General features: G+C 42.1%; 1 protein-coding gene across 2 annotated transcripts in view; it reads right to left on the reverse strand.

The window, feature by feature from the left end:
- Positions 1–20,059, reverse strand: part of Unr (cold shock domain-containing Unr) — a 65,898-nt gene that overhangs the window by 18,685 nt on the left and 27,154 nt on the right. For both annotated transcript variants that reach the window (XM_045746647.2, XM_045746646.2), the window contains exons 6-12: positions 16,388–16,564; positions 15,825–15,961; positions 13,939–14,113; positions 12,555–12,662; positions 10,167–10,334; positions 3,768–3,922; positions 2,595–2,993 (exon numbers count right to left, since the gene is read on the reverse strand). In XM_045746647.2, coding sequence (XP_045602603.2) covers positions 2,595–2,993; positions 3,768–3,922; positions 10,167–10,334; positions 12,555–12,662; positions 13,939–14,113; positions 15,825–15,961; positions 16,388–16,564 — 1,319 coding nt within the window. The remainder of the gene's footprint in view (positions 1–2,594; positions 2,994–3,767; positions 3,923–10,166; positions 10,335–12,554; positions 12,663–13,938; positions 14,114–15,824; positions 15,962–16,387; positions 16,565–20,059) is intronic.

Here is a 20,059-nt window from a genome sequence, read left to right on the forward strand (position 1 = left end):
CCGCTCGGCCGACCGGCTCCCTGGCAGCTTGTCCGGGGGTACAGTCCCTCAGCAGCTCCCCAAACACAAGACACCAGTACAGTGGGACCAGTCATTCATTAACAGGCTCCGCAGACTTGTGGCTTAATGGCAACCACGACCACAATCTACTTCTCTCACTTTTCTATTCCAAGTTCCAAACTAGAGTACATGGTGGAAATATATGACATCCTGCCTTAAACACTCCAGGAATGCGTAGCTAGGCAAGACGGCTATAGATTTCTGTCAGTCATATTAATCCTTAATGTAACTGAAGTGTAGTTACAGGATGAAATCTTGGATCTGTGTCCTCTTGTTTGTGAAGTTGCTGGTTTCACGAATTCTCCTTTTGTCAATTTGGTCACTTCCTGTTAGTATTTTGTAAGTAGTGATCACATCACCTCTTTTTCTTCTATCTTCTAGTTTTGGCATGCTAATGCCTCTAGTCTCTCCTCGTAACTTTTTTCCAGTTCTGGAAGCCATTTTGTAGCATGCCGTTTTATCTTTTCCAGTTTGTGTGTTTCTTGAAATTTGGGCACCATACAACTGCTGCAAATTCCAATTTTGGTCTCACAAAAGCCATGAACAGTTTCTTTAGTATTTCACCATCCATAATAATTAAAAAGTCTGAAGTTGGAAAGCAACGCATATGCTCCTCCCACAATGGTCTTTATGTGTTCATCTGGCAACAGCTTATTATCCAAAACCACCCTAGGTTTCGATGTTTGTTACAGTTCTGTCATGCCTTTCCACATAATTTTTAAGTTGCGTGTGGTCTATTTTCTCTGATTCCACATTCTATAACATGGCATTTATTCACATTGAATTCCATTTGCCACTTGATATTCCAAGCACTTATTTTATCTAGATCAATTTGAAGGGCATCACAATTGTCTGTCTCCTATCTTCTCCAGTATCTTGGCATCATCCACAAACATGTTCGTATAATTCTGTGTTCTTTCTGGTACATGGTTTATGTAGATGATGAACATTACCGGTGCAAGAACTGAACCCTGCGGTACTCCGCTAGTAACACTCCTCCAGTCATATACACACTCTTATTACTGCCTTCATCTGTCTGTTGGTTAGAACATTTTTAATCCACATTAGAAGCTGGAAGCATGTTCCAGTTTCCAGAACAGCTTCTTGTGTGGGACTATCAAACGCCTCTTTTTTAGGTCCAGATATATACAATCAACTCAACCACCTCTTTCCTGTAGTATCTCTGACTATCATGAAAACTAAGCAGATTTGGTACGCAGAATCTTGCTGTCAAAACCATACTGTCTGTCCGTTATTATGTCATTACTCTCAGGTGTTCAACCCATTTGGCTTTAACTATTTTAAAGTTAACACTATCTTTACCATTTTGACTACCATGCTTATTAATGATACAGGTCTATAATTTAGAGGTTATCTTGAGATGATTTCGGGGCTTTAGTGTCCCCGCGGCCCGGTCCTCGACCAGGCCTCCACCCCCAGGAAGCAGCCCGTGACAGCTGACTAACTCCCAGGTACCTATTTACTGCTAGGTAACAGGGGCATTCAGGGTGAAAGAAACTTTGCCCATTTGTTTCTGCCTCGTGCGGTTCTTCTTGACTACCATTTTTTTTATAGACTGGTACAGTACTATGTTTGTCTTTTCTATATATCTGCAAAGATTCCAGTGAACAAAGATGTCTGGAATATTAATTGTAGTGGAATGCTCAGCTCGGCTGCACAGTCTCGCAGCACCCAAGGTGAAACTCCATCAGGTCCAACTGCTTTATTTCTTCCTAACCCCTCGAGTAATTTTTCCATTTTGTCTTGAGATACCTTTATATATTCTATGTACTCTGGAATCTGTATTGGGTCCGGCTCTCTGAAATCATCTTGTACAAACACACTTTGGAACTGTTCATTTAGCATTTCACACATTTCTTTTTCATTCTCAGAAGTTCTGTTCCCTGTTCTCAATCTCTGGATTGTATCCTTCACATGCAGCTTGCTTTTAATGAATTTATAGAAATTTATATTGTGCCTGTTAATAATGAATGAAAGAATAAATGTATGTAGTTATCAAAAACAACAAGAACCAAGGAAACGGCAGAAACCCTTTTGGCCCATACGAGGCCGCTCCTATTTATATCCACCTAAACCCGTTTATACATACTGGTACAGGAAGTGAGCAAGGAGCCACTCAAGTTCATGAAGCACTCCTTGGTCACATCCAATTATTCCACTATGTAAACGACAAAATATAGGAAGCCCTTTTTTATTGTAAAACACAAGACATTTCCACATGAACTATAGTTGACCAAAATAACAATAAAAATGTAACACTAAGTGGGCAACTAAGCATGGGGTTGCGAGCAGCCGCGTCCAACAGCCTGGTTGATCAGGCCAGCAACCAGGAGGCCTGGTCGACAACCGGGCCGCGGGGACGCTAAGCCCCGGAAGCACCTCAAGGGGTGGGGGAAGGAGAAAAAATTATCTAAAGCCAATTACAATAAAATCTTATATTCTATTCACAGTATCTAGAATAATAATTAAAAACAGATGGCTACATACTATTTTTTAACTAGTGCTTCCATTACCTGAAGTGAAAGAAAATCTCCTTGTCGTGTGCAATAGTCTCGATGAAGCCAAACGTATCCTTAAGTGCAGCCACGAAGCCCTGATGCAGTGTGGCTGATGGTCGTCCTGAAGAACCAGTCCCATTCATATTACTACTGCTGCTGCTGTTGCTGCTGTTACCATTAATACTGATGTTATGGTTGCTGCTACTGCTGCTACTGTTGCAACCATTACTGATAGTGACTGTAGTGGTGACAGTCCCACTACTGTTGTTGTTACTGGTGTTGGTAGTGGTGGTATTAGTGGAGGTGGTGCTGCTGTTGCTGCTGCTGCTGACACCACCACCACCACTGCTGCTGCTGCTGCTGATACCACCACCACCGCTGCTGCTCTCAGTAGAGTTGCTGTTGCTAGTTGAGCTAATTATGATAATAGTAAACTATTAACATCCAACATTAAAAGCATTAAGAAACTCACTTTTAACGATAAAATTAAGTATTACAATAACAATACAGGCCTACTGACTACACATTTTTGACGAGTGTAATAGTATATACTGTACTTATTTTCTTGCCTAAAATCACCAAGACACACTGTGGCAGATCAACATGGTTTCCAAACTCCATTTCACACCTAATTCCCCAAAGCAATCGGCATCACAGCTAGTGAAGTTGGGCTGGGAACCTATTTTCCTATGATTTACATACAAGTTCCTTCTTTTACAACATTGTCCTCTCTAACTTATCTGGCCTATTTCTACCCCACCCAAATGGAACACAGGGGTAATGGTTATGAATGAAGAAATGAACAACTTGGAGTTATAGTCTATTATGACACATTAGCACTTTTAAGTAAACCAGGAAATCCTACAAGTTCTGGTATCTATAAAAAACATGAGTCAATTCATACTAAACATTTGACAAAACTGTCCACTGTCGACTCAAATTTTGTAATGGAAATAAACGCATCTGGCAGAACACATTTCATTCACAAGAGTAAACAAGAACTATAATATCTTCCGACCCCAATACTTTCCTTAATTGAACAGATTAAATTTAACATCTATTAAAATCTAATAATAAAGCTTGTGCTAACCACACATCTCTGCATACTATACTCTACTACGACACAAACATTTACGTTCGGGTTCAAACATTGTTGCACATCAAAAACACTGAAAAGATGCCACCAACCTTGGAGTGTTTGGCAGGGCAGCTGGTGCAGAGAACCCTGCAGCAGTAGGAATCACAAACTTCAGCCGACGGCTAAAACTTTGGCTATGCTGTATTTGCACTCCCATGGCTATGAGCTCTTTGGTGCGTTTAACTTGGTAGATATTAAACTCCACCTGAAAAGTGACAATTTTCAGATACCGTTATCTCTAAGTGGTAAGCTACTACAATTAAATTTGGCACCTATTTAAAATTACAAAAGAAAAATCATTTACTAAGTTCTGAGCCTTACTAAAAGTAAGGCTCAGAATATTAAAAGCAACTTGACTCTCACTTCACTGTTCACTAAGCCAGGTATGTGGTGTATCATATGCCCAGAAATACTGACGCACTAGACACCTACACCACAGGGAACCTTTCAAATGTGCCTGCAGTAAACGGCTAAGTAAGCATTACAAAAACTCTACCTAGCATAGAATGGCATAGAATGACAAACAGATGGTACTGTACATTCACATTCATGAAGATTAATATCTTCCCAAAACCTTTCATATGGTCACCAGTGCACAAAGTGGTAGCAACACACATTAGGGCGTCTGGTGGCTGAGTGCACAGCACTCGGGTCACGTAATCCTGGGGACCGGGGTTCGATCCTCGGCGATGGCAGAAAGCAAATAGGCAGTTTCTTTCACCCTAATGCCCATGTTACCTAGCAGTAAATAGGTACCTGGGAGTTTAGACAGCTGTTACAGGCTGCTTCCTGGTGGAGGAGGGGGAGGAGAAATAAAAAAAAATTATCATTGATTCATTGACAGTCGAGAGGCAGGCCGAAAGAGCAGAGCTCAACCCCCGCAAACACAACTAGGTGAATATACACACACCTCAAGGTTCCCAAACATGTATCACCCCACATAATTTAATCAGTGTACAACAGGAGACGGGAGGGATTTGAAGCAGAAATATTCTGCTCAGGTGTATTTCATATTAACAAAAACTCGCATCTAAACAACCACACGCAGTTACTTCCTATGTTAAATATATTCAACAGATGGGCACAAAAATAAAATAGGTGTGTGAATGTAGTTACATAAGTAGTTACAGGAGGAGAGCTACACTCGTGGTGTTCCGTCTTTCTGCAACTCTGTCATGTGTTGCTTTGACACTACTGAGTCTTGGCATCCACCACCACCTCACTTTACTTGCTCCAACCATCTACCACTCTACTTGCAAAAGTGAGCTTTCTAATGTTTTATGGCAGCTTTCTTTTCTTAGCTTCAGTCTACAACCTTGTTCTTGAAGTTGCCAGAGTCAAGAATTCTTGTCAGTTTTGTCGACTCTTATTTTCATTTTGAATGTAAGGATCATGATGCCTCTTTCTATCTTCTAGTTTTTAAAAATTTAACACTTTAATGCGCGCGATCCCCATGAAAAAAAAACACTGCGCATTGTGCGCGCGGCGTTTTGGGCTCTTGAGCGTAAACACCAAACAGTGTGTAATCTTTTCACTCTCCTGACACCAATTCTCGAGCTACGTATTTCATTTTGGTATCAATGTGTTGGCAATAAAATTCTCTACAAGACCATATGTATAAAATGTAACCAAAGCATTAGCTATTCCACCACGAAATAAATAAAAATGTAGATCACTCGCCGTCTCGCCGTGACGCCCAAACAGCAACAAAATGTTCATACTCTTTTGTTTGTTGTCAGCTCCACATTAGTCCTACAGCGTTAAATTTTATATCACTGAACTCGCAATAAAATTCTCTACAATGATCACTGAAATCTCCAACATGTAGGTAGCTTTGTTGGAAAGCACAGCATAGGATCCTCGTACAATGTTTACTTGGTCGTCAAGTGACTGTTTTCTATCTAGAGCCTCTACCAGTTCCTTAAAGCCTTTTCACATAATTTGAATATTCAGGGCGGACATGATGCTCATCCCGCATTGCTTCGGGACATATAGCAATGCGTGAGGTATATCTTGCTTTGTAAGTTATACAGTATATACCTCCTGAAGCAATATACTGTATGTTGCTTCCTGGGGTATAGTGAAGATGAAGACTTGAGGGAAGGATTTTCTTTATTGTCGTGACTTGCCTGGATGGGCCACTAGTTCAGAGATATTTAATACTCTTGACGAGTATTAGAGCGCAGGGTTTAGACTGGAGCAAATGCGTCGGTGTGTACAAATGGTGCTGCGAGCATAACTTATCGTCGCTCAGGAGCAGTTGTGAAAATTGTCACGCATCCAAAAGCCGAGTATGATCCATCCACTCACTGTATGATCCACCAGGAGCACCCAGCTGTCCACTCACTGTATGATCCACCAGGAGCACCCAGCTGTCCACTCACTGTATGATCCACCAGGAGCACCCAGCTGTCCACTCACTGTATGATCCACCAGGAGCACCCAGCTGTCCACTCACTGTATGATCCACCAGGAGCACCCAGCTGTCCACTCACTGTATGATCCACTGGGAGCACCCAGCTGTCCACTCACTGTATGATCCACCAGGAGCACCCAGCTGTCCACTCACTGTATGATCCACCAGGAGCACCCAGCTGTCCACTCACTGTATGATCCACCAGGAGCACCCAGCTGTCCACTCACTGTATGATCCACCAGGAGCACCCAGCTGTCCACTCACTGTATGATCCACCAGGAGCACCCAGCTGTCCACTCACTGTATGATCCACCAGGAGCACCCAGCTGTCCACTCACTGTATGATCCACCAGGAGCACCCAGCTGTCCACTCACTGTATGATCCACCAGGAGCACCCAGCTGTCCACTCACTGTATGATCCACCAGGAGCACCCAGCTGTCCACTCACTATGATCCACCGGGAGCACCCAGCTGTCCACTCACTGTATGATCCACCAGGAGCACCCAGCTGTCCACTCACTGTATGATCCACTGGGAGCACCCAGCTGTCCACTCACTGTATGATCCACTGGGAGCACCCAGCTGTCCACTCACTGTATGATCCACCAGGAGCACCCAGCTGTCCACTCACTGTATGATCCACCGGGAGCACCTAGCTGTCCACTCACTGTATGATCCACCAGGAGCACCCAGCTGTCCACTCACTGTATGATCCACCAGGAGCACCCAGCTGTCCACTCGCTGTATGATCCACCAGGAGCACCCAGCTGTCCACTCACTGTATGATCCACCGGGAGCACCCAGCTGTCCACTCACTGTATGATCCACCAGGAGCACCCAGCTGTCCACTCACTGTATGATCCACTGGGAGCACCCAGCTGTCCACTCACTGTATGATCCACTGGGAGCACCCAGCTGTCCACTCACTGTATGATCCACCAGGAGCACCCAGCTGTCCACTCACTGTATGATCCACCAGGAGCACCTAGCTGTCCACTCACTGTATGATCCACCGGGAGCACCCAGCTGTCCACTCACTGTATGATCCACCAGGAGCACCCAGCTGTCCACTCACTGTATGATCCACCAGGAGCACCTAGCTGTCCACTCACTGTATGATCCACCAGGAGCACCCAGCTGTCCACTCACTGTATGATCCACCAGGAGCACCCAGCTGTCCACTCACTGTATGATCCACCAGGAGCACCCAGCTGCAAAGAAGCTTTCAACTGAGCTAAGCACTGTGATGATTGACGCAGCGAAGATTAATGGAATTCAGTCGAGCTGTGAACTCCAGGCTGTTTACATGGACTCGCCAACACCACCATCATCATACAGAAGTAAGGTGGTTACCCAGAGGAAGGGCTCTTGCATGCCTTTTCCAAAGGAGAGAAGAGGTGCAGCAGTTTCTGCGAGAGCAAAAATTCGACCTAGTAGAGCCTTGGTTAAATGAGGAATGGATGGCTAAGCTTGCGTATATGGAGGTCATGTTTAGCCTTCTTTATGAACTTAAGAGAAATATTAAGGGGTCTTGTAAAAATATTTTTACACAGAAATAAAATGTATGCGTTCAAATTGAAGCTGGTTTTCTGTAATAGTCGGGTACAAGAGGAAGATACAGAAACGTTTCCACTATTGGGAAATTTGCCGATTGCTGCTGATGTTAACCAGCAAGTCATTCAACAAAATAAGTCAGCATTTAAGGGTGTTACTGAAAACTTTAATACTGTAATTATTTCCATGAAAATGAAGATCCTCGAAAATATAATCTCCAGATTAATCATTTCTTCTTGGAACATATAACATCATGCGCACTTGATCCACGCGAAACAGAAAAATTGGTCGAGTTGTCTTCTGATGTCAATCTGGTGTCCAGACATAAAATGCAATCATTGTTTCAATTTTGGATTTCACTCGAAAAAGAATATCCATCTCAGTTATAAAGCCGTCAAATTGTTGGGCATTTTTTCGACTTCCTATTTGTGTGAAAAGCCTTATTCAGCCAAGTAGTAATAAAAACCAAATAGGGAAATGAAATGGATGTTAATGCTTCACCTCTCAGAAACAATGCTGCAGTCAAGTATATGTAATTTTCTAACAAAGAAGCAGCAGCAGATATTGCACTAATTATATTTTTAAATTTATAGTACTAAGATTTAAAAAATAAAATACTATCTACATTGGTTTATATGTCTGTCTGAGCTGTCAACAGGTCAGCAAAATATTTCTCCCATTTTTTGCCGATCCGAAGACGTGAACAGGTTGAACGCTGGTCTGGTCAACTAGGCTCTTGGACCATGGCTGCTTAGAGGCTGACATATGAATAATAGCCTGGTTGATCAGGAATCCTTTGGAGGCATTTATCAACTTCTCTTTTGAATATGTGAGAGGTCAGCCGGTTATGTCCCTTATATTTAGAGGGAGCGCTGAAAAGTCTTGGGCCTTCAATGTTGATAGCATTCTCTCAAGTGTACCTATTGCACCTCTGCTTTTTAACAGGGCTATTTTGCATTTCCAGCCATGACTTTTGGATCTCATGTAGTGTTATTTCCGTGCAGATTTGGAGCTGTCCCTCCAACATTTTCAAGAAGTAAATTATTATGCATCTCTCCTACCTGCACTCTATTGAATACAGATTTACAAACTTTATAGTCCTCAATCTCACATACAATATCTAATACTTCCTCATCCCTCTCCCATCCTTAATCCCTCCCACTTGTCAGTCAGCCACCAACTCTCCTGATCCCTGTTGCCTGCCAGCAAAATCCCTCTCACTCGCCAACCCGATATTCCTCCACCAGCCCATCCGATCCCTTCATACCACCTGCCAACCCGATATCCCTCCACCAGCCCACCCGATCCCTTCATACCACCTGCCAACCCGATATCCCACTAAATCTCTCCCACCGACCTAATATCCCAAAATACCTCCTGATACAAACCTTGATTTTAATACTGAGCTAACACACTATATTCTGCTACCACTGCAGTTTCTGCTCTGAAATATTTGTCACTAATTTTTGGGGGGGCACATTTATACATTACAAATAATACACCTCACCAAAATAATTGTTTATACAATTTGTTTATCTTAATACTGTATGCAGAATTATTTATCACTTGCCATAAGAAAAATCAAGAAACTTTTATGATAAATGGGGCAGGGGAAAAATATAAAAAAATTAGGGAATCAGGATTGGGTCTGGAACATTATACAGTAAACCAAATTGCTGTGGTTCTCCCATACATCAATACAGTAAACCAAATTGCTGTGGTTCTCCCATACATCAATACAGTAAACCAAATTGCTGTGGTTCCCCCATACATCAATACAATCACTATCTAAATGCAACTAACTGCAAAGTCTGTAGCAAAAGCAACAATGTGTAGACGAACGTTTTCAATCTTATTAATGTAATCATTGACTTTGTTTAGTGCATTAAAACCATTAGTAAATCAAGATTATATTAGTTCAAGAGGATACAGTAATCTGGCCGAGGATGCGTTAATCACATCACAATATAGATGCAAACTTAGAAACTTCACAACATACTTAAACCCTTTGGCTTTGAAAATCAGGAATGCTTGCTTCAGTGAAAATAGTAGAAAAAAATGCCAAAATATTAAAACGGACAACTGGCATTCTGAATATGAGCGAGTCTAATTACCAAGCACTGCGAACTTCTTCCTGATGTTGGTCAGGTGCACCTCACATCAATGGTGATGCCTAAGCAAGAGTTGGAAAGGGCTTCCAGTGTCATCTGCCCGATAGTCCATAAACTTGGTCTTTTATGACATTAAAATACTTACCTACGAGTTGAAGCTTTATGCCATTTCTTAAAACTGAATAGATGCATACTTTTTTCTTTAGGCGGCATGTGAACATTAACGTGTTTCATGAGTAGTAAACATTACAGTACATACTAGAGAGATGCCATAGCATACTATAGAGATGCCATAACATATTATAGAGATGCCATAACATACTGTAGAGATGCCATACATTAAAGAGATGCCTCTAATATACTGTACCTTATCCCCCACCTGTGGGGGTCTATCACAGCCTTTAGCATAGTAGTTGATTGACTGTTTCACGCCATCCTGAACATATGATATAAGCCCTGGTTCTTCAGTCTTTTCAGGTGACTGCCCATTACTCTTGTTTGGACTTCGAGGACTTGCTGGAGCTTCAACCATTATCTGTAAACAAAGACATAGGGAAGGAGTTTATTCATTTCTCTGGAACCATGAAAGCAAGATAATTGGTACACAATACTGTACTACAAAACAAACATGAAAAAATAGGAAATAGGTCATCTGGTAAAATTAAACATCTATAGATTAAATGTGCTTAAATTAAAACTGTCTGTGGGAGTAGGTTAGCCTCTTGGCCAAGAGGGAATATCCCATTCAGCAGTAATGCAACATACTCAACACAAGAATAAGTACTAAATAAGCCCAGGGGTCCCTTGAACACTGCACTGCTCCGCAGTTTAATATGACAAGTCACTGCTGTGCAGAAAAAACAAAAGTTTACATAATTATTTCAATGTCTTTGAATGTTTTTTAAATCTAGATTTTTGCAGTACAGTAATATTGTGATCTGTGTAATACGAGAAAGCTATACATTTAAATGTACGTTGACAACTATTCACACTGGTGAAATGCTTGACAGTGGCAAAGCATGATTTGGAAAAGACGGAAAATTGTATATGGCAGATTGTGTCATCGACTACAATATAAATACGAGATTGGTAGATAAATGTGAAATGATGGTTGTCAAGTGTGTTCGATAAAGAAATTGTTAACAAATCCACAAGGGCTGTGATGAGGGTTCGAACTTACGTCCAGGATGATCCCAAACGCGCCTTAATTGACTGCACCACGACATGATACAAGTCGCGGGTTTTTTTTTTTTTTCATTTATATACACAAAAGTTCTTTCATTCTTGTACGGCCACTAGTAAGCATAGCATTTCAGGCAAGTCCATAACCCTTTCACAGCTCCAATTGCAATTTAAAAATTTCCTCCGGTGCTCAAATTGCCATATGTGATTTTTTACATTTAATTTTTTAAACTATTTTTTTTTGTCACGTGCACCTTATGCAAGGCTTAAATAGCCGATTTAAAGAGCCGATGTGAGCCATTTATGGGTTAAAGATTTCTGTAATTACCTATTCTAAGCAGAGATCTAAATGCAGCATCCAGTTAGCTTCTCCAATGTAATGAATTTCTTCAAGTCCAGAAATGCATAATAATAAGGCCATACAGGAAGCTTATTCAATAACATTCATTTCATGTGTTAAGAAAACATGCAAATATTTCCCTTGAGAATCTCATCTCGATACTGTATCGCAATTAAAAGTTAAGATATTAAACACTATTAAATAATATTACCATAAAAAATAACTAGATAAAAAAATATTCAAAGATATTGAAATAATTAAGTAAAAATGTACTTATGGCAACTGCCACCACACTGCCACTGGCGAGTACTCTGTCAACCCCTGAATGTTGCCACACTTCCTCCCCCCATCACGGTCAAAGTATGTCACATACCATATATTCCCCCCCATCACGGTCAAAGTACGTCACATACCATATATTCCCCCCCCATCACGGTCAAAGTATGTCACATACCATATATTCCCCCCCCCATCACGGTCAAAGTACGTCACATACCATATATTCCCCCCCCATCACGGTCAAAGTTTGTCACATACCATATATTCCCCCCCCATCACGGTCAAAGTATGTCACATACCATATATTCCCCCCCATCACGGTCAAAGTTTGTCACATACCATATATTCCCCCCCCATCACGGTCAAAGTATGTCACATACCATATATCCCCCCCCCATCACGGTCAAAGTATGTCACATACCATATATCCCCCACCCATCACGGTCAAAGTATGTCACATACCATATATTCCCCCCCCATCACGGTCAAAGTACGTCACATACCATATATTTCCCCCCCATCACGGTCAAAGTTTGTCACATACCATATATTCCCCCCCCATCACGGTCAAAGTATGTCACATACCATATATTCCCCCCCCATCACGGTCAAAGTATGTCACATACCATATATCCCCCCCCCATCACGGTCAAAGTATGTCACATACCATATATCCCCCCCCCATCACGGTCAAAGTATGTCACATACCATATATTCCCCCCCCCCCATCACGGTCAAAGTATGGCACATACCATATATTCTGTTTTAGTTCCTCATGATCAGAGAATGCATTTTAACTATTATAATGAATAAAAAATGTGAAAATTATTTTTTTGTGTTATGCGCACAAGGCAATTGTCAAAAGTAAACAATGTGCAGTACAGTGGTTAAACAATATCTCGCATGTTACTTGTTACTCCGAGTATCTTACTTTTGTAACTGAAGAAAACTCACCTGACCATTCACACCCTCTGTAATGAGCACTTCAAACTTGACTGTGCCAGAGTTTACCCGGTGAATACGGATTGCACTCTGCCGGTTTGGCGACTGATTTGTTGTATCCTGCCAATAACAAAAAAAAATTATTTTAAACAATATAAAGTATAAGCAACATAAATAATGCACCTGCCTAAGCTCCACAGCCCCGGTTCTGTTCCAGGTAAGTCCATTACGGGCTCGCCATAGCCCGTGCTACTTGGAACTTTTTGTTCCAAGTAGCCGAATCTAAAACAACAACAACATGCCAAAGCTCAAACGTAACCAGTGTTGTAACTTGTCCTTCAGCCACTACCTTACTTCTTGACTACCTCTTCAAGAATCTACCTCTTCTGGGATCAATGTCTCGTAGATCCGGTCCCTGACCATGCCTCCTGGCTGCTGGTACCACCAGTATTAACTTTCTACACAAATTATATTCCTATAATTAAAGAATTTCATAATATATAATTAGTTAACAATAAAGCTTAGTTTCACAAGCACTGACACACTTGGATGGGGAAACAGCACCGTGACTTCAAAACCCTTCTTTATTATAGAGAAAATTTTAAAAAATATGAAAAGATTTTACTACTGGACTAATTATTAATGTCCAGAAAGAGAGGACTGAACTTTTTTTTTGTTCTGACTGGGGAAAATCATGGCCAATCACATATCTAATTTTCTTTTGCTTTTACAAACAAAAAAATAACAAAATTAAAATGGTAAGTTATTGACTGTACTGTACTACTATAAATGTGACAGGTGGGTTTGACAGCAAACCCAACCTCTCGTTACTTGTGGAATTTATCAATTTTTCTTTGGATACCTTTTTATTTGCGAGTAGAAAAGATGTTATCTTGGGGATTTATTAAGGAGAATCAATCACCTTGGGAACTATACCTGCACACAAGACCTAAACAATGTGTGTTTATAACAAGTCACAGTGCAGAATGCAACCATTAAATCCCACACCTAAAATGAGCGGGCGGCCGTGCGGACAGAACACTGGACGCGTGATCCGGTGGTCCCGGGTTCGATCCCGGGTGCCGGTGAGAAACAATGGGCAGAGCTTCTTTCACCCTATGCCCCTGTTACCTAGCAGTAAAATAGGTACCTGGGTGTTAGTCAGCTGTCACGGGCTGCTTCCTGGGGGTGGAGGCCTGGTCGAGGACCGGGCCGCGGGGACACTAAAGCCCCAAAATCATCTTAAGATAACTCAAGATAAAGAAGATTATAGGAGTTAATACTGGTAGGACGATGTGTCCATGGATACCTTGTCTATACATGGTACTCATGAGCAGGGCAAATTAGCAAGGAATCACAAATTCATTTGAATGTAGTATTGCAAGCTTGAACCCACCTGAGCAACAGTAAACATGACCTCATCATTAATGGCAATTTCATGTTCTGGGTCCAACAATTCGTTGTAGTGGAAAAACAGACGAGCATCACGATCGGCACACTTGATGAAACCGTAACCGTCTTTCAGAGCAGCAATGACGCCATGTTCACGTTTCTCACCAGACACATTAAAGCTGAAATAAATATTCGGCTTTCAAACATGAAATAATAATAATGGAACCTACCCAAGTATGACAATTAAGTCACTTTATTCTGATGAATATAAACAAAGAGTAATTTGTGCATTGTTTGTTACCAAACAATATTAAACAAAAAACTTAAAGCAAATTAATCATTACTGTGACAGAGGACTCTCTTGATTTTCAACCACACTGAACAGGGGCATTTCAGAAAAATTTATATAATTTCATATCTATAAACATTAATACTTTTCAGGTATAGAAAGTAGACTTGAGGCTAGAAAAGAAAAAGGGCTTTGTGTTAAGAGTATGCTCGAACACAGTTGAACAAGACTGTGCTGCATGCACGAGAGAATTTGTTAAAAAGAACAACTGCAATGCAGATTAGGACAACGCACAAACAAATTCCAAGAGGAAGGTTGTTTGTGCAGGACAAAAGGATCTGGACGACCACCAGTATCGGAAGAGACGGTCGAGTGGGTCTGGGAAACATTCTTGTGAAGACCCAGAAGAGCCATAAGAAGTGCAAGTCTGGACACCCAGATTCCTCCCAATGACAGTTTGGTGTGTCACGAGGAAATGCTTGCTAATGGCACCCTACAAGCTGCCTCTCGTGACTACATAACCCTGGATAACATGGGTTCAGAACAGGACACTCCTACCTCTCACACAATGACTCCGTAACCCTGGATAACATGGGCTCAGAACAGGACACTCCTGCCTCTCCAACCCGTTCTCGCAAATTTAATAAGTCAATATTTGCGTAGGTGACATACTTAACATAATAGTTTCCCTTGAAAAGCTTCATAGAAAACACCGACCTTACCTAACCTACTTAGTATGTTAAGATAAGCATCTTATTGCTTCGTAATTACAATTATTACCTAACCTATACCTATAATAGGTTAAGTAACAATTGTAATTACGAAGCTATAAGATGCTTATTTTAACATACTAAGTAGGTTAGGTAAGGTCGGTGTTTTCTATGAAGCTTTTCAAGGGAAACTATTATGTTAAGTATGTCACCTATACACGCAACTAATAAGTCAATATTGACTTATTAAATTTGCGAGAACGGGTTGGCCTCTCACAACTAATAGACCAACAAGGCATGGTCTTAGATGCCATAAAAGACGAGCAGGAATGAGTGCAAGGAATGTTTGAACACTTCACACCAGTCCATGGATTGAGAGGTATTATTGCACATGCAAGAGTGGGCATCTCAATTCTAGTATGTTTCTCAGCAATTGCAAATGAAGTGACACTGGAAACTTACTGGAATCTTAGCAATTTCTACTTGATACTGTTTACAAAATACTTTATATTTCTTTCACTTACACAAGTTTTATGACATTCTCCCCCCCCCCTGGTAACTTTCATCTAGAAAATTGTCTATTTATTGACAAATTTCACCTTGTTGTTATAAAGAGAGGCAAGACAGACAAGGTTTAGTGGATCTTTGACAGAGTAAAGAAATGGGGAACAATATATACAAATGTGGAGAAGCAGCACAAGTGAAAATGTGAAAATTGCATGGTTATAAAAGATGCCAGGAGCCACTCCTCATGTGGCCACCCAGCGACGGGGAGCTCACATGACGGAGTAAGGAATTGGTGATATACATCAAGCTTTGAAGGAACAGTTTTATAAATTTTGTAAACCATGTAAAATATACTTGCTACCATCACCACAATGTATGTTATACCTGTCATCCAAAAGGGAAATATTGGTAGCTTTTTGCAAATGATCGCGACGATCGGTAGCTATGTTGAACTGCACCCAGTCTCCGTGACGCAATGTGAAATCGCCTTTCTGGTCTCGCTCTCCAAACTTAACTTCAACCTGCAAGTTAAAATTACAAAATTGTAGCACACATTTGTAAATGTCAATGATTTCTTGATGTCTGTCCTATCAATTCTCAGTCATTACAAATTAACTTGTTCAAACTCTTATAATTTTTATATCACTTACTCATTTCTCATTTTTAAAAATAACATATAGACTCTAGACGTTACACCAGAAACAGGGTAGCCTGTAGGGGAAACCTCTATTATCTAGATTTACACAGTATATTGCGATTGGCCGACAAGGAAGGTATGGTGTCTTGCTCCACGAGGGTGCGTGAGCAGCCACCCAGGCTGCTGCTGCTGCTCAAGACTGGTGCTGCCACCTTTACAATTTCATGCATAGGCATCACTTTATCACTATTACCGTATATTTTCAAGTTATCACAGCTAACTTGGGAGACAGCAAGCAAGGTGTACGTACCTCCGAGCGGTCCTTGCCCCTGTAACGTATGCGACCAGTGAGTGGGTCCTTCTGGTTATGTCTGGGGTTCCTCTCCACTGGCTTCAGCACCTGACCCCTTATTAACTCCTGATTGATATCCTCAAAAACAACTGTTCCAGGATTTAATTTTACCATGTTAGTTGCAACTTCTTTACCCTGTAAATATGAAATACAAAATAATTATTATTATTTTGTAAATATTATAAATAATTATTATTATATATAATTATAATTATTACTCTTAGTATTATTTACCCTAAACAGTACTAGTGTTAAACATGATTGCTAAAATGTTCAATTATAATATTGTGCAGCTAGTATACAGATAGCTATTTATATTGCTGGAATTTAGTGAAATCAAGGTCCAATGGAACTAGATCAAATGGAAAATTGGATTGGAACACAGGAATATAGGAAACCACAGAGAGCCAATTGGCCTGTACAAGGCAGTTCCTATTTATATCCACCCAAACTCATTTATACACAGTATTTGTGTGTAACCTACACTCAAAACAATCACAGGATCCTCACATCTATTATGTTACCCAGTAATTTGTGCAACAAATCGACCAGTATTTATCCAGGTCTTTCCTGAATCTAAACTTATCCAATGTATATCCCTCACTTGGTGTTCTATTTTGAGTTGATACTGAAAAAGATTGAATTCTGTCTACTGTGCATCGCAACGAAATAGGAATAGACAAGATAAACAAGACAAGATGAATTAAAATGTATTCAAAACATACTGTACCTTAAAAAAAAAAACAGCATTGAATGTGCTGAAATATCCCTTTCTGGTTGGTCCTTTGTGCTGCTACCTGACAAGCTTGACCCAATTCAATCCACATCAGGTCCTCATGAGTCATTGTAAGTCTACTGGGGCTCCAGGGGCCCAAAACTTGGCCCCCTCTCTATAAGTGCAAGGAGCAGGGGGAAAAACATCCCTCAAACCCAGGAAACGCCACCAGGAAAGTGGACAAACCAAAATATACCAACACCGAGGTAAACGAAGCATGGAAAATGAGACTGCGAAGCTAAAACTAATCACCTATAGTGAAGCAAGGAACTAATCACCTATAGTGAAGCAAGGAACTAATCACCTATAGTGAAGCTGTGTCAGGTGAGGATCTAAGATCCTCACCTGACATAGAAGACAGGAAAATCTCTAACCACAGGGAATGATTCATGACCATAAAAGTCCCAAGAAACAGAAGGCAGTCGATTTTCATTGTGAAGCAGCCGTTCAAATATCTCAATTGTCAAGGTGGAAAGGACAGATGCCAGAGAAGGGCTAAACATACCTACAGTATCATCACCCCCAGACTCCAAAACCCTCAAACATCTCTAACCTAGAAAGAAACGGGGAAGCCCATGGGCTCACCAAACAAAATCAGGTACATAGAGAAAAGGGATGGATATGTAAATTTGGAGCAAGTAGAAAACACCAACTGCTCCAAGCCCAGATCCTGAAAAGACAAAGAGGATGACCCTGAGGCAACCACATGCCTCCAGACATTAAGCTGCGACCTCTGAATACAGACAAACCCAGACCCTGAGGCAACCACATGCCTCCAGACATTAAGCTGCGACCTCTGAATACAGACAAACCCAGACCCTGAGGCAACCACATGCCTCCAGACATTAAGCTGCGACCTCTGAATACGGACAAACCCAGACCCTGAGGCAACCACATGCCTCCAGACATTAAGCTGCGACCTCTGAATACAGACAAACCCAGACCCTGAGGCAACCACATGCCTCCAGACATTAAGCTGCGACCTCTGAATACGGACAAACCCAGACCCTGAGGCAACCACATGCCTCCAGACATTAAGCTGCGACCTCTGAATACGCACAAACCCAGACCCTGAGGCAACCACATGCCTCCAGGCATTAAGCTGCGACCTCTGAATACGGACAAACCCAGACCCTGAGGCAACCACATGCCTCCAGACATTAAGCTGCGACCTCTGAATACGGACAAACCCAGACCCTGAGGCAACCACATGCCTCCAGACATTAAGCTGCGACCTCTGAATACGCACAAACCCAGACCCTGAGGCAACCACATGCCTCCAGACATTAAGCTGCGACCTCTGAATACGGACAAACCCAGACCCTGAGGCAACCACATGCCTCCAGACATTAAGCTGCGACCTCTGAATACGCACAAACCCAGACCCTGAGGCAACCACATGCCTCCAGGCATTAAGCTGCAACCTCTGAATACGGACAAACCCAGACCCTGAGGCAACCACATGCCTCCAGGCATTAAGCTGCAACCTCTGAATACGGACAAACCCAGACCCTGAGGCAACCACATGCCTCCAGACATTAAGCTGCGACCTCTGAATATGCACAAACCCAGACCCTGAGGCAACCACATGCCTCCAGGCATTAAGCTGCGACCTCTGAATACGCACAAACCCAGACCCTGAGGCAACCACATGCCTCCAGACATTAAGCTGCGACCTCTGAATACGGACAAACCCAGACCCTGAGGCAACCACATGCCTCCAGACATTAAGCTGCGACCTCTGAATACGGACAAACCCAGACCCTGAGGCAACCACATGCCTCCAGACATTAAGCAGCGACCTCTGAATATGCACAAACCCAGACCCTGAGGCAACCACATGCCTCCAGGCATTAAGCTGCGACCTCTGAATACGGACAAACCCAGCCCATAAAGCACCAGATAAGGCAAGTTGATAGGTGGCAGCTTCACTAAAACGGAGAACTAATGACCACGTCACAGGACTCGGGGTGGAATGTATTCCCCCTACCTAACAGGTAGGGCACATAGGGCACCAATGGCTGTGTGCATAGCATGCTGGACACGTAATCCTGTGGCTCGGGTTCGATTCCTGCCGAGAAACAAAATGGGCAGAGTTTCTTTCACCCTATGCCCCTGTTACCTAGCAGTAAAATAGGTACCTGGGTGTTAGTCAGCTGTCACGGGCTGCTTCCTGGGGGTGGAGGCCTGGTCGAGGACCGGGCCGCGGGGACACTAAAAAGCCCCGAAATCATCTCAAGATAACACCAACAAACAGTTACAGACAATCACTAAGCACATACAAAATAAGGTGAACAGTTTAACAGAGTGAGGCATAAATTTACACACACCATGATGCAAGCAGTAACAAAGAAATATGCAAGCAAATAGCATCCAAGTGACCAAAACAAGAGTCCAGGATGGCCAATACTCGTCTAAAAAACCAGAATTGGAAAGGTATTTAGACAGCAAATGATGCCCAAGAGAACATCATAGACAGTAGCACCGAGACGAGATGATAGAAGAGAAAGATGTACATACCCCTGGTGGTGCACAGGTGGCATCAACAAGAACCACTTTACAACCAGGCGATTCGTTCCTCTCGGAGAGCTTCACTCGTTTTCTATGCTTTGTTTACCTTGCTTCACCCACTTGTCAGGTGGTATTTTCTTGGTTAGGGTGATCTATGACCCTTGCTCCTTCTGCCTTTTAACAGGGGGCCAGGTTTTGGCCTCTGGTCCCCAGTAGGCTTACAGTGACTTTCAAGGGTTTGTTGTGGATCGAATTGCTGTTTGCTATGTAGCAGCACCAAGATGCACTAATGCTCAGAGAAAACAGGTGGCAGAGGCAGGGGTGGCAAGGGCAGTGGCAGGGAT

The sequence above is a fragment of the Procambarus clarkii genome, chromosome 3 (genome assembly GCF_040958095.1).
Source record: "Procambarus clarkii isolate CNS0578487 chromosome 3, FALCON_Pclarkii_2.0, whole genome shotgun sequence".
NCBI classification, from domain to species: domain Eukaryota; kingdom Metazoa; phylum Arthropoda; class Malacostraca; order Decapoda; family Cambaridae; genus Procambarus; species Procambarus clarkii.